Source organism: Carcharhinus amblyrhynchos, chromosome 15 (genome assembly GCF_965287045.1).
Source record: "Carcharhinus amblyrhynchos chromosome 15, sCarAmb.v2.hapA, whole genome shotgun sequence".
In the NCBI taxonomy this organism is placed as follows: Eukaryota; Metazoa; Chordata; class Chondrichthyes; order Carcharhiniformes; family Carcharhinidae; genus Carcharhinus; species Carcharhinus amblyrhynchos.
The window spans coordinates 72,323,249-72,337,119 of NC_137338.1; the positions used below are offsets into that span (position 1 = coordinate 72,323,249).

The 13,871-nt window shown below is 42.9% G+C and overlaps 1 protein-coding gene across 1 annotated transcript in view; it reads left to right on the top strand.

The window, feature by feature from the left end:
* The first annotated feature begins 2,163 nt into the window (after window positions 1-2,163).
* The window catches only part of gtf2f2a (general transcription factor IIF, polypeptide 2a), a 101,851-nt gene continuing 90,143 nt past the window's right edge, over window positions 2,164-13,871 (top strand). The window contains exon 1 of the mRNA XM_080204183.1: window positions 2,164-2,256. Within this exon, the coding sequence (XP_080060309.1) occupies window positions 2,191-2,256 (66 nt within the window). The 5' untranslated portion in view covers window positions 2,164-2,190. The remainder of the gene's footprint in view (window positions 2,257-13,871) is intronic.

The following is a 13,871-nucleotide window of genomic DNA, read 5'->3' on the forward strand; positions in this document are numbered from 1 at the left end:
AAGGAGTTAGGACAGATGATGGCTAACTATAGGCTGGCTAGCTTAACTTCTGTAGTCGGAAAAATGCTTGAATCAATCATCAAGGAAGAAATAGTGAGACATCTGGATATAAATTTTCACATTGGGAAGACACAGCATGGGTTCATAAAGGACAGGTCCTGTTTGACTAATTTGGTGGAATTCTTTAAGAACATTATGTGTACAGTGGACAATGGGGAATCTGTGGATGTGATGTATCTGGATTTTCAGAAGACATTTGACAAGGTGCCACACCAAAGGCTGTTGCATAAGATAAAGGTGCATGATGTTACGGGTAAAGTATTAGCATGGATAGAGGATTAGTTAACTAACAGAAAGCAAAGAATGGGGGTAGGATGGGTGTTTTTCTGATTGGTGATCAGTGACTAATGATGTGTCTCAGGGATCAGTATTGGGACCACAATTGTTTACAATTTATGTAGATGATTTGGAATTGGGAAACAAGTGTAGTGTGTCAAAATTTGCAGATGACACTAAGATGAGTGGCAGAGCAAAGTATTCAGAGGACACTAAAAGTCCGCAAAGGGACATAGATAGTTTAAGGGTCTGGCATTTGGAGTGCAATGTTGGTAAATGTGAGGTCATCCATTTTGGTAGGAATAACTGCAAAATGGACTATTGGTTAAATGTTAAAAAATTGCAGCGTGCTGCTGTGTAGAGGGACAGCGGTGTCCTTGTAGCATGAATCACAAGAAGTTGGTTTGTAGGTACAGCAGGTAATTAAGAAGCAAATGGAATGTTGTCCTTCATTGCTAGAGGGATAGAGTTTAAAAACAGTGAGGTTATGTTGCAGCTATATAAAGTGCTGGTGAGGCCATACCTGGAGCACTATGTACAGTTTTGGTCTCCTTACTTGAGAAAGGATATAATTGCACTGGAGGGGATACAGAGGAGATCCACTAGGTTGATTCTGGAGTTGAGATGGTTGGCTTATGAGGAGAGACTGAGTAGATTGGGGCTATACTCATTGGAATTCAGAAGAATGAGGGGAGATCTTATAGAAACATATAAAATTATGAAGGGAATAGATAAAATAGAAGAAGAGAAGTTGTTTTCATTGATGCAACTAGAACTAGGCCTCAAAGTAAGGTGGAGCAGATTTAGGACTGAGTTGAGGAGGAATTTCTTCATACAAAGGGTTGTGAATCTGTGGAATTCTCTGCCCAGTGAAGCAATTGAGGCTACGTCATTGGGTGTTTTTAAGGCAAGGATAGATACATTTTTGAACAGTTAAAAAATTAAGGGTTATGATGAGTCGGTGGGCAAATGGAGCGGAGTCCATGAAAATATCAACCATGATCTTATTGAATAGCGGGGCAGGCTTGAGATGCCAGATGGCCTATTCCTGCTCCTAGTTCTTTTGTTCCTATGTGACCTAAAGTTTGGTTAAAGAGACATGTCTTACCACAGAATCCCTTCATGCAGAAAGAAGCTGTTCAGTCCATTTGGTACGCATTTACTCTCTGAAAAAGAATCCCTTCCAGCCACTTGCCTGCCCCTCCCCTCCCAGCCCTTTCCTCCACCCTATCCCTGTAACTCCAAGCATTTACCATGGCTGATCCACCTACCTGACACATCTTGGGACATTAAAGGGTAATTTAGCATGGCTAATTCATTTAACCTGCACACCTTTGAGCTGTGGAAGGCAAACTGAAGCACAAGGAGGAAACCCACGCAGTCACGGGCAGAAAGTGCAAACTCCACATAGTCACCCAAGGCTGGAATCAAATCCAGGTCCCTGGTGCTGTGAGGCAGCAATGCTAACCACTGTTCGGTGTCCACAGGAACATGTTAAAGTAGGAGATTCGGGAAGGGAATTCCAGAACCTAAGAATTTGCACTTTTGTTGTGTTGGTATCATAGACTTATTCAGCCAACATTTATATGGGCAGTTATGATAGGTGGTGTTGGATACGCTAGGCATGACCTGTTGAAATGGCAGATCCAGGCAGCTTGAAAGCTTCAGAGCAGTTACTTATTATAATAACGTCATGGAGGTTGGTGTAACTAGTACTAGTGATGAGGATGGAGTGTGTAGGTGAGTGTGTGTCTGCCCCAGTGGCAGGATGGCACATTTTGAGAAAGGCGTTGCTGCGATTGGTCCCCGCGGCCACCGTGCTGCAGAGGCTGCTGGGTAGCGGCGCGAGCGGCGATGAGCGAGCGCGGGGAGCTGGATCTGACCGGAGTCAAACTCAACACCGGCGTCTGGCTGGTCAAGGTGCGTCAGCAGGCCCAGGCCGCCGAGACCCCGACCCCGACCCGGGATCCCGACACCCCCCCACCCGGAACCGGGACCCCGACACCCCCCCCCCCCACCCGGACCGGGACCCCGACCCCAGCCCCCACCCGGAACCGGGACCCCGACACCCCCCCCCCTCAGCCCGGGATCCCGACACCCCCACGCCCCAATCCGGGACCCTGACCCCCCCTCCCCAGCCTGGGACCCCGACCCCCCCCCCAAACCCCCATACTCCCACCCAGCCTGGGACCCTGACCCTGCCCCTAACCCAATCCGCCCGGGGACCCCGAACCCAACCCACCCGGGACCCCAACCCCAACCCCAACCCACCCAGGACCCCAACCCCAACCCAATTGGGGACCCCAACCCCAACCCAATTGGGGACCCCAACCCCAATGCCCAACCCACCTGGGGACCCCAGAGAGGGGACCAGTGAGAGAGAGAGGGTGAAGAGGGATCCCTATGGGCAGGGCAGGGAGAGATAGTGGGGGTGGGATGGTGGAGGGTTGAATAGGGTGAGGGGTCGTCCCCATCTCTCCAGTGGGATGAGGTGTTGGTGGCACTATGTGGGGAGTTCGGGAATGCGCCGAGGGTTGAATCGTGTGCTGCCGGTTCAAGGCGAAGCTGTGGGGTGATGCAGGGGGCTGGATTAATGGCTGGTGTCCCAGTAAGGGTAGAGGTTGAGCTCCAATAGAGTAGGACGGTTGGATGAAGGTCAAGTAGGGATAGGTGTTCGTGGGGCTCCAATAGGATATAGGGGTTGAAGCTGGTGGGCTTTGGGAGCCTTGTCGGTAGGCTTGGGGTTTGATGGGGCATATGGGGGTTAGGGTGGGTGTATGGCAGTGTGAGAAGAGGCTGGTTGGTTGATTGATGGGTGGGACTCCAATAGAGCGAATGGATGGGGGCATTTGGGAGAGTGGTTAGGGACTTTTTGGACAATTGGATGGTTAGGAATAAGAATTTGGTTGTAGCTTTTAGGGGATGCTTTGGACCCAGGTAGGCTGCAGGGGTCATGAGGGTTAGTCAAGCTTCCAATATGGCAAAAGGGTTTGTGGGCCTAGGGGACAGAGACTCTGTGGGTGTTTGCATAGGTAAGAGATAGGTAGCAGGGTATGGGGCTCAGTGGGAAGGGGGTGGGGACAGTGTTGAGGTACCTTGGGGTTGGGCCCTCCAATTGAGGGAAGGGGTGGAGGTTAGACCATCCAGTAAGCAGGGGAGAGGGTTTTCAGATATCCCAAAGGTGGACGTGAGCTGCCCAGTAGGGATTGGGCTGTGGATTGGCTGGGGCCCCAACAAGCATTAGGTGTTGGGCTCCAATTGCAGAGGAGATAGGGGACCGTCAGTATGGGGAGTGGTTGGGGTACATAGTGGAAAGGGTAGGGGTTGGAGAGGAACCCGTGGGGAGAGGTGTTAGGGAATGCAGTTTGCAGGGGTGGGTGCGTGGCTGGGTGTGGGGGGTGCAATAGATGCTAGGGGTTACATGTGTGCCCATAATAGGGCACAAAGCTTAGGCCCACGTGTATAGTTGGGGAGCTGGCTTGTGTAGGAGTGAGGGTAGGTAGGTGTGGGTGCCCCCATTGTGGGAAGGGGTTACAGGGAAGACCTTGGGATGGGGCAGGGAATCAGGGGACAATGTGGGGGAGGCTTCATTGGGAGAAATCATGAGGATGAGGAGAAGGGGACCATAGGTGAATGAGGGAGGGGGGTTTGGAGAGGAAGCATTGCCGATTGCAGGTAAATGAGAACTACATAGAGATGGAACATGGAAACACCATGTTTCTGATCAGTCCATATTAGTGCGTACCCTCCACTTGAGCAGCAATCCGAACTCCTCGACTTCCAATCAATTATCAAACCAATCCTTAAGCAGTGAGATGTGCTGTTGTTCAGTTGCTGATTTTGGTATCACATTGCACAAACTCAATGATCTGTGTAAAAATTTTTCTTCAACTCTCTTCCATTTCATCTTGTATCTACCTTTTCATGTTATTGACGTTTTTGTCCTTTCCGGTTATTCTGTCCCATACGTTCATAATTTGAAACATCAAAGGCCTATGTAGCTCCATAATGTTCTCTGTTCCAAGAACAATTACCCCAAATCTTCAGGAACAATCAACTGAGTCTGTTGAGGCTGCCCCACAATTATGATGGCTGGGGGACCATGACCAGATAATTCCTATTCCGCTTTACCAATCCTCTCAGCATCCAGCTTGGAAGAGACAAAAAACAAAATAAAAACTCTAGTGTCAGAAGGGATGTGGAAAATTCCTTTCTGACTCTTGAAGGTGATCAAAACCAGTCAACATAAGCTGTTCAATGTGATGTTAACTTAAATCACTTGTGTTCCATAAGATGCAATTTCTGCCCCATTTTGGAACCATCCAGCTGCCTTATGAAAGGGATCCAGAAAGTGCACAAGCCAGTGCACTCTGGTGAAAGTGGAACGACCTAACACCTGAAATGAACAGAAAACACTGGAAATATTCAGCAATCTCTGTGGACATTGAAACAAAGTTAATGTTTCAAGTCTGTGACCTCACAGCAAAATTAATATTATAACATTCAGCCCGTTTCTATTTTTGCAACTTTTGCATTGATAATTCTGGTCCTTCTGCCATCTGTAAAAGTGAAATAATTTATGATTGGGTACACGATCTGGCCCACTTATTTTATAAATCTTTTTCATATATCCTCAATGGGACCGGGCACTGAAACTAACATTGAGACCAAGGTGAAAGATCTGCGGATGACCATTCCTCTTCTGATGGCTTTGGCTGTAGTATCCTTCCTTTGGCTTGTCCACTTTTATGAAAATTGAATTTCCAACCTAAGCGAACAATTCCTGACTTTATGGAGTTATTGAAGATAGGCTGAGTGACTCACAGACACCTGCGCCATCTCTTTAACAGCTCTTGGGTCAGTGTCATCTGACTTGGAATCCAATCCATTTTGAGATTTACCTTTTTTTAGATGACATCCTTATTTATGTAATGAGATACTATTTCTAATTTATCTGCTGTACATCCCACAGCATGAACTGAAACACATATGTGGGAATCACTGAAATCATTTAATGGCGTGGCACAGAGTTTTTCAATCTGTCCTGAACTGATTTTCAGTGGTATTATAACATCATTAACTCTTGAGATAACTGGGAAGGCTTTTTATTTGTGCACAACTTTCTTTTCCAAAGATCTTAATTTTTCCAGTGGAGATATTTATCCGTGTTCTCCTACGAACTATGTTCCTTAAGTCTGTAAATTGCTTCCTGCTCAAGCCTAATTTGCCTGTCTGTATTTCTCGGTCTTTTTAAAGGTGGGACCGAATTCTTTTCCTTTTAAGATCATGCGTACTTTATTTTATCTTAGACTGTTTTTGAAAACATGCCATCCATTTATAATAATAAAAGCAAACTACTGCAGATGCCAGAAATTTGAAATAGAAACAGAAAGTGCTGGATAAACTCGGCAACCCTGGCAGCATCTGTGGAGAGAGCAACAGAGTTAACATTTTGAGTCCATTTAACTCTTCAGAACATGCATTTGGCCAAACAGGTTGATTATCAGCCTGTAAGTCTGATGATAGCTCTGAAGAAGAAGCATAGCGACTTGAAACATTTTTGCTTTGCATCTTAGAACATAGAGCAGTACAGCACAGTACAGGCCCTTCGGCCCTCAATGTTGTATAATAAATTATACCATATCTTGCATAATAAATTATTGAGTTGGGCCCAGCTAACTTATATGTGGAGAATATGGGAGCATATACCGCAGCTTCATGGAGCAAGATGGGCTTGTGCCCTATTGACAGTCTGTCAGGTCAGACTTGAGTTATCCCATCACCTTCTGTAGCTGTTAGGGGAGGGATGTGTCTACCTGTGATTGGCCCCCAAGCTGATAATCTGTGTTTAGTCAGAGGGTGACATTTTGCTCAAGATGTGACATTTTGCTGCATACAGTTGGAAAATAACAGTAGCAGTCTTTTCTGCTGTGATGCTGTTTGAATGCTTTAACATCACTCTACCTTTATCATTGGAGTTCAAAACAAACATAGATTTCTGGAGGTTTTATAAGAAACATGGCCAGGTACTGACGACTTGCCATCTCTGCAGTGTATGGGAAATGCTTTCATGCAGACAGCTCCCTGCTGTACTGCACGACAGCAATCAATTTTTTCTCTGCCAAGACTACGGTCTATGTTATAACTGGTAGCTCCTCTTTGTGGATCTGTTGGGTAGCTGTCTCTGAATGCTTGTTCTTTTGTCAGGAACACTTAAAAGATCTTGAGAACCTGTCCTCTAGGAACATCTGAGAGGAAGACTGGCCTTGCTCAGGCTGCTCCTTTTCCAATCCTATTTTGTCACATTTGCTGCTTAATACTTAATGTTATGGATAGGAGAGGGATTAATTTAAATATCAGTAATTTCTCCTCTCATTACCATCTGTAAATGAAAGCTGCTTTGATTTATTTCCCTCTATAAGTGGTAGTGTACCCCCTAGGGTTTTGTGTGATCCAATTTTTTATTAATAACCCCACAGCAAACTTGAGATAGGATGAACTCAATTTCAAGTTTACGGATGACACAACTTGGAAATATTGTAAACTGTGAAGAGAACAGTGTAGAACTTCAAAAGGACAATATCAAGTTGGCAGTTTGAGCAGATAGGTGGCAGATAAGTTCAGTGTGGACAAATGTAAGGTGATGCATTTTGATTATAAAAAACTCAACAAGAGGGCACAGATTTTAAGTGACAGGTTCAATCAAGGCATTCAAGAAGGCATAGATGATTACTCAAATTGAAAAATTGTGCAGGGATACAGGGGAATGGCAGTAAGTCATGATGCCCATTTGGAGAGCTGGTGCAGACACAATAAATAGGCCAAATTGTCGTCATCTGCGTGGCAGCAATTTTGTGATTGAAAGGATTAGTTTATTTGCACATACTCAAAATGCGGAAAGAAGGTTGCATTATGGCCTCCACGCTTGGACAGTAAAGAGAGAGATAGACAAAAGTATAGACACCAATATGAAAATAATGGTTTGACTTGATTTATTATTGTCACATATATATTAGCATACAGAAAAAAGCATGTTTTTTGCGCATTTCCTGACAAAGCATACTGCACTTAGAGAAGGAAGGGAGAGAGTGCATAACTAGTGTTACAGTCATAGCTAGGGTATAGAGAAAGATCAGCTTAATATAAGGTAGCTTCATTCAAAAGTCTGGCAGCAAGAAAGAAGCTGTTTTTGAGTTGGTTGATACATGATCTCGGACTTTTGTATCGTTTTCCTGATGGAAGAGAATATGTCTGGAGTACATGGGATCCTTGATTATGCTGGCTGCTTTTCCGAGGCAGCTGGAATTGTAGATTGAGTCCATGGATGGGAGGCTTGTTGTGTGATGGGACTGGGCTATGTTCACAAACATTTGTAATTTCTTGGGGTCTTGATCAGAGCAGGAACCATACCAAGCTGTTATACATCTGAAAAGTATACTTTCAATGGTGCATCTGTAAAACTTGGTGAGAGTCGTAGCGGACTTTTGTCTGAGAAAGTAGTGGTATTGAATGGCTTTCTTAAATATAGCATCGGCGTATGGAGGGACCAGGACAGGTTGTTAGTGATCTGGACACCTAGAAGCTTGAAGCTGTCAACCATTTCCACTTCATCCCTGTTGATGTAGACAGAAGCATGTCCGCCATTACGCTTCCTGAAGTTGATGACTATCTCCTTCATTTTACTGACATTCAGGGAGAAATTATTGCCGTTGCACCATTGCACCCGATGAGCTTTTCTCTGTACTCTGTCTCATCGTTGTTCGAAGTCCAACCCAGTGTGGTGGTGTCATCAGCAAAAATTGAGTTGCAGTGGACTTTGGCCACATAGTCAAAGGTCTATCAGGAGTGTAGTAAGGGGCTGAAGACACAGCTTTGTGGGGCACTGGTGTTGAGGATAATTGTGGCAGAGGTGTCATTGCCTATCCTTACTGATTGTGCGGTCTGTGGGTTAGGAAGTGTAGGATCCAGTCATAGAGGGAGGAGCTGAGCCCTAGGCTATGGAGTCTAGAGATGAGTTTGGTAGAAATAATGGTGTTGAGGGCTGAGCAGTAGTCGATAAGTAGGAGTTTTTGTTATCCAGGTGTTCTAGGGTTGAGTGTAGGGTCAGTGAGATGGTGCCTGCTGTGGACCTGTTGTGCCAGTAGGCAAACTGTCATTGATCCAGGCAATCTGGGAGGCCGGAGTTGATCCATGCCATGACTAACCTTTCAAAGCTGTTAAAATGTCAGAACCACTGTGTGATAGTCATTAAGACATGCTGCCTGGCTTTTCTTTGGTACAGGGATGATTCAAATCCAGAATCAAAGTCCAATGACTTGTTCACAGAGGTCAGTGAAAACCAATATGATAGAATTCTCATGTTGAGATGGGCATGAAGTTTTGTAGGCAATGGTGCCAGAACTTCCTAGAGAACCCCAGTGTAGATGGGGCCAGATGTTCCATCTGTCTCCTTGTTTGTGAGGCTGCTGAACACATGATTTTTATCATGTGCTGAGTTGAATAGGTCAGTCTGTTTTCTTGAGCTATTCAGCTCAGTAAGGCAATATTAACGTGTTCAACAAACCAGAGGCCTATGTCACATGACCTTGCACATCCAGCCTCCCTCAAAGGATGTGTATCCATCGTTTGGAACGTGGCTGGGTATCAAAGATTGCTAAATGTCAGCCGTTGTGAATTGAAAGAAAGGTTGCAAGGCCTTTTGTCTCAGCAGACTATCAATTTCTTGGCCAACTTGGGTTATTAAATGCAGGTTGCCTTTGTATAGCTCTCTTTGAAGTCCACAGTTGGTTGTTGGTGGCTCCTCAGAGATAACAAAGAGTTTCTTTGAAACTGCAACATGACTACTTTTGTTCAGGGGTCATAGACAGACATAGGTTCAGCCATTTTAAGAATCTTCTGTTTTAAAATTTACAATGGGGATCTCCCTCTGGTTCTCAGAATCATCCAACTTGGGGGACATTATTGATTCAATATTGACAGAAATACCAAACATCATCTATTTCTTGGATTTGTCCATTCTGCCACTGTTAGGTGATGAAATACATGGAGAGGCCTACAATTAAGGCAGTTAAAGAGTTTTGCAACTTTCAGAAGTTCATGGCATGCAGCGTTATTTTGTACACACTCTGCTGCTGTCCATCTTCTAATATAATGTTTTAGTTCTTAAAACTTGGGTTATGAATACTTATGAACCAATTAAATATTTCTTCTATCTGTAAATGATAAATTACTTTAGTGGCTGCTTTCTGAAATTGTTGGGGGCGTGAAGTGGAGGAGTACACAAAGTGCAGTTGTTTTCTAATGTGTACCTGTTTTGACACACTGTGCTTGTTCTGTGATGAACAGCAATCTATTTACTGCCAGCTCTGTAACTGAGAATACAACTCTTTTGAAATAGTTTTAAGATTTTTGATCATGTGATATATAGCAACTTGATTAAATTCCTTCCTGGTAGCTGTACTTCTGGATTGTGCAAGATCAGCCATGTACAATCCAGTATATTTAAGATCACAGGACAAAGTATCTTGGTGAGCATATACTTTTATCATTTCCCTTAATTGCAAATACCTTACTTGACTCAACTACTTCATGTGATAGTGAGTTCTATATTCAAACCATTTTCTGGGTAAGTAATTTATTTTATCTTTCCTAATGGATTTATCAGTATTTATGGCCCCTAGTTTTGAACTTGCCAAAAATGGAAATATCTTTTCAGCATCTACCCTTTTAAACCCCTTCGTAATTTTAAAGATCTCCATCAGGTTACCTTTCTAGAGAAAAGATCCACAACTTGATCAATCTGGCCTGCTATGTAAATTTTCCTTTGATATCATCCTTGTAAACCTTTTTACACCTTCTCAAATGCCTCTTGATCCTCTTTGTAATACCAAGACCAGATCTGTATTTCTAAACATGGTCTTACGAAAGTAAATTTAACCTAACTGTTTATAAATTCTAATTTTCTAGAAATAAATCCCAGTACTTTGCAGTCTTCAAAACTTCGCTGGGAGCTTTTAATGACCTGGAGGCTAGCGTATGCAGCCGAAAGCCACCTCACATTTATTTGTTTTGTTAGCCATTCTCCATTTAAATAGGCTTGGGGTTTCTGTAGTGCTTTCTGAAGAAGTGAGACACTGTTGAATGAAATTTGTTTATTCCCATCTAATTTTTGTCTCCATGTCACATCTTAGTTATTTGAGGCTTTCCACATCTTTATCTTTAGCTGTCTTTCCATGATGCCATTTTTTACAGTGGAGAAAGTAGAATAGGCAGGCCCCAAGAACTACCTCAGTGAGTAAAGGGACTGAACCTGCACGGTGTAAATCAGTAGCATCGATGTAAACTATCACACTCTTAACCATCTGGACAGTGCCATCTATCCTTGGCCTATTAAAATAAAGATGCTGAAGCAAAATTAAAATTTGTTTAACTATATGAAACAAAATGTAAATGCTGGAATGTAGATGTTTTAACACATTTTCATCTTATTGGGGATGCCAGCATAGTACAATGCAACAAAGGATTCAACCACATTAACTGAAGTGTTGAAGCATAGAATTGCAAAAACTGGCCGTGTGTCCCAAGACATTTGGGAACGTTTTGCCTCAAATGAGCCGTTTTGTCTTGTTCTTTTTCTTTGTAGTAGAGCCCCACAGGGCACTTCCTTTCAGTGGTATGTTGCACAGCAAATCAAGAATTATCTGATTAAACCAAAACCTTCCTATAAAATGGTTCTCGTAGGTTCCATCCAGAGACTGATTTGCATTAAAGCCATGCCTTTTATTTCAATGATTTGGCTTTTTTCTGATTAGGAACTCCATTTTTGACTTTATTCAGTTGCTTCAGTTCCTTATTGGGTAATGTCTTTACCTTGACGCCAGGCTGAGTCATCTACCAGTAGTATTGTCCCTCTCCATACAGTGGCGCTGGTTGAATGATTACTGGAAAGGAATCCAGAAATGAGTTTTATTTTGTGTGTTAGAAATACTGCTGGGTGAATGAAGATGAGGGAATTATAGACTACACCATAACAATTAAACTATAAAACTCATCATGCCTGTTTTACAGCATTCTGGAGTGTTTTGGAACTCAAGCCACTTTTACTGAGATGCCTGGGGCTAGTGTGTAGCTTCCGCGTTATGCTACAGGTGTTCTTATAGCCCGTAGAGCCAATTTCATTTGTCTATGTATCTGACTGCTAACTTGCAGTCAGAGAATTTACGGCATTAATGTTTTATCAGCTGTCCTTTTGTATTTTTTCATTTTTCTTTATTTCAATCTTTTAACAGTTATTACAAGCTCGGTTTCTATTTGTCTGACACTGTGTTTTAATAATCCATAGCTTTGGAATACCAGGTACACCATTGGGCTTGCTTGGCTATCCTTTGCCTGTACGTGGTCTGCCTGGATCTGATGTTATTTTACCTTGTATTTTGTTCTATTTAATATTTATTAAGGTACCAGCAAATCTCTTTGGTTGCTCATAGTGAGTTTTATCTTGTTATACACAATATATTTTCAGGACCACTGATTAAATTATGTGGTCTATGAATTAGAAGCTGGGAGATTAAGGTGCAAAAAGATCCAATGATGATTGGCACTTGGGTAAAGCTTGAATGTTTCTTAATTATGTATCTTGTGCACACAACACAGACATTACATATAATGTATTCACTTTATAAATATAGAACCATAGAATCCCTACAGCGCAGAAAGAGGCCATTTGGCCCATTGACTTTCCACTGACTTTCCAACAGAGCGTCTTTCCCAGGCCTTCACCCATCCCCATAACCCTGCTAATTCCCTTAACCTGCATATCTTTGGATTGTGGGAGGAAACCCATGCAGACACAGGAAGAACTTGCAAACTCCAAACAGTCACCTAAGGCTGGAATCGATCCCGAGCACTGGCACTGTGAGGCAACAGTACTGTACTAATGTATAAATATTTTTGTTTATATATAATTCAGTATCTAATTGTTCATCTATTTATAAATGTATATAATTATATCTATTTTGATTCTTATCCACACCACTTGCTATCTCTACTTACAAAGCATCATATCCTCAAATTATCATGTGCAGTGCAATGGGTGATTGGTAACAGCTTTGTTATACAACACCCTTACTGTCAGGAGATGTGTCAATGTGCCTCAGATGTAAAGAGAATAAGCGCTATGTCATGAGGCATGACCAACATCTTGGTCAAAAAGCTGGGTTTTAATGAGGTCTGAGGGGGGAGTGAGATAGAGGGGCTCATGGAAGGTATTCATAGTATTGGCGCCACCATGTGGCTGATGGCATAGCTGCCCACTGTGAGGAGAAAGGAATGGGTGTGCAGAGGTCAGAAAAGCAGATAATCTGGAGTAGGTTGTAAGAATGGAGGAGTGTAGAGTTATGGAGGTCAAAGGCTATGGTAATCACAAGATTGAAAACTTTAAATTTCAGACAGTCTATGCCCACTAGCCAATGTATATAAGTGAAAATGGGTGTGATGAAAAGTGGAACTTGGTGTGGCATGTTACACAGGCATTTTAGCTGAGCTTAAGTTGAGGCAGAGACCAGACAGGAGCACAGTGCAATGACTGAGCCTGGAGGGGGTGAAAAGGAAAGAAGTGTTTGTGTCATGACCTGTGGCAGGGAGAAAAGCAGGATTTGAGGTAGAATTGAGGACCATCCAACTCCAACCAGTGTGCCGTGTTTGTGAATAGCCAGTTTAACAAGACAGTCGCCCGGAAAGTGGACCATTTTGGTGATGAGGGTACAGATGTATACTCTGCAGCAGTCATTGCTGTGCACACTCTTCTTAGTCATACTAGATGAGATTCTTTCAAATTTCTGTCATATTTCAACTTCAGTAGTTCTAATTTTGTATTCACAACAGGTATACACTATACCAATCAACCCATAGTTGCCAGGAATGAAAATCAATCTGTTCAGGGGAGCCATAAAATATATGTAGATAGTCAATGCAATAATCATAAAATGAAATAAGAAAAGCAAAATAATAAAATAGCTCAAAATACTTTTTGGAGATCTTCTACTGCTCGGCCTTCCAGCTCAAAATATTGCATCAAATTTTAAAGAAAGTGAACTTATATTTATTTTCCATAACATGATTGATATTGTCTGTTCCTGAGAACATTCATTAAATTTCTACTTGGAAGGCACAGCCTTGAATTTGCCATCAATATTATCCGACAGAGCTATTAGTTTGTCGGCTGTGGGAATTTATCAACTAGTCAGGGGCTGCAACCCTCGGGATATCACAATGCATATCAAGATGCATTAATGTGGCAGTAGGCAGACTGTGCCTTCCCAGAGTAGTAACAGGGTTTCTTCAGCTTTGTTTTTTGCAAATGATTTGAAACTATTGCTTAATTTTTAATGATGTGGAGATGCCGGCGTTGGGCTGGGGTAAACACAGTAAGAAGTCTCGCAATACCAGGTTAAAGTCGCAAACGCCACTAGCTTCTGAAGCGCTGTTCCTTCATCAAGTGACTGGAATTTCAGTTCACAAACAGGGCATATAAATAC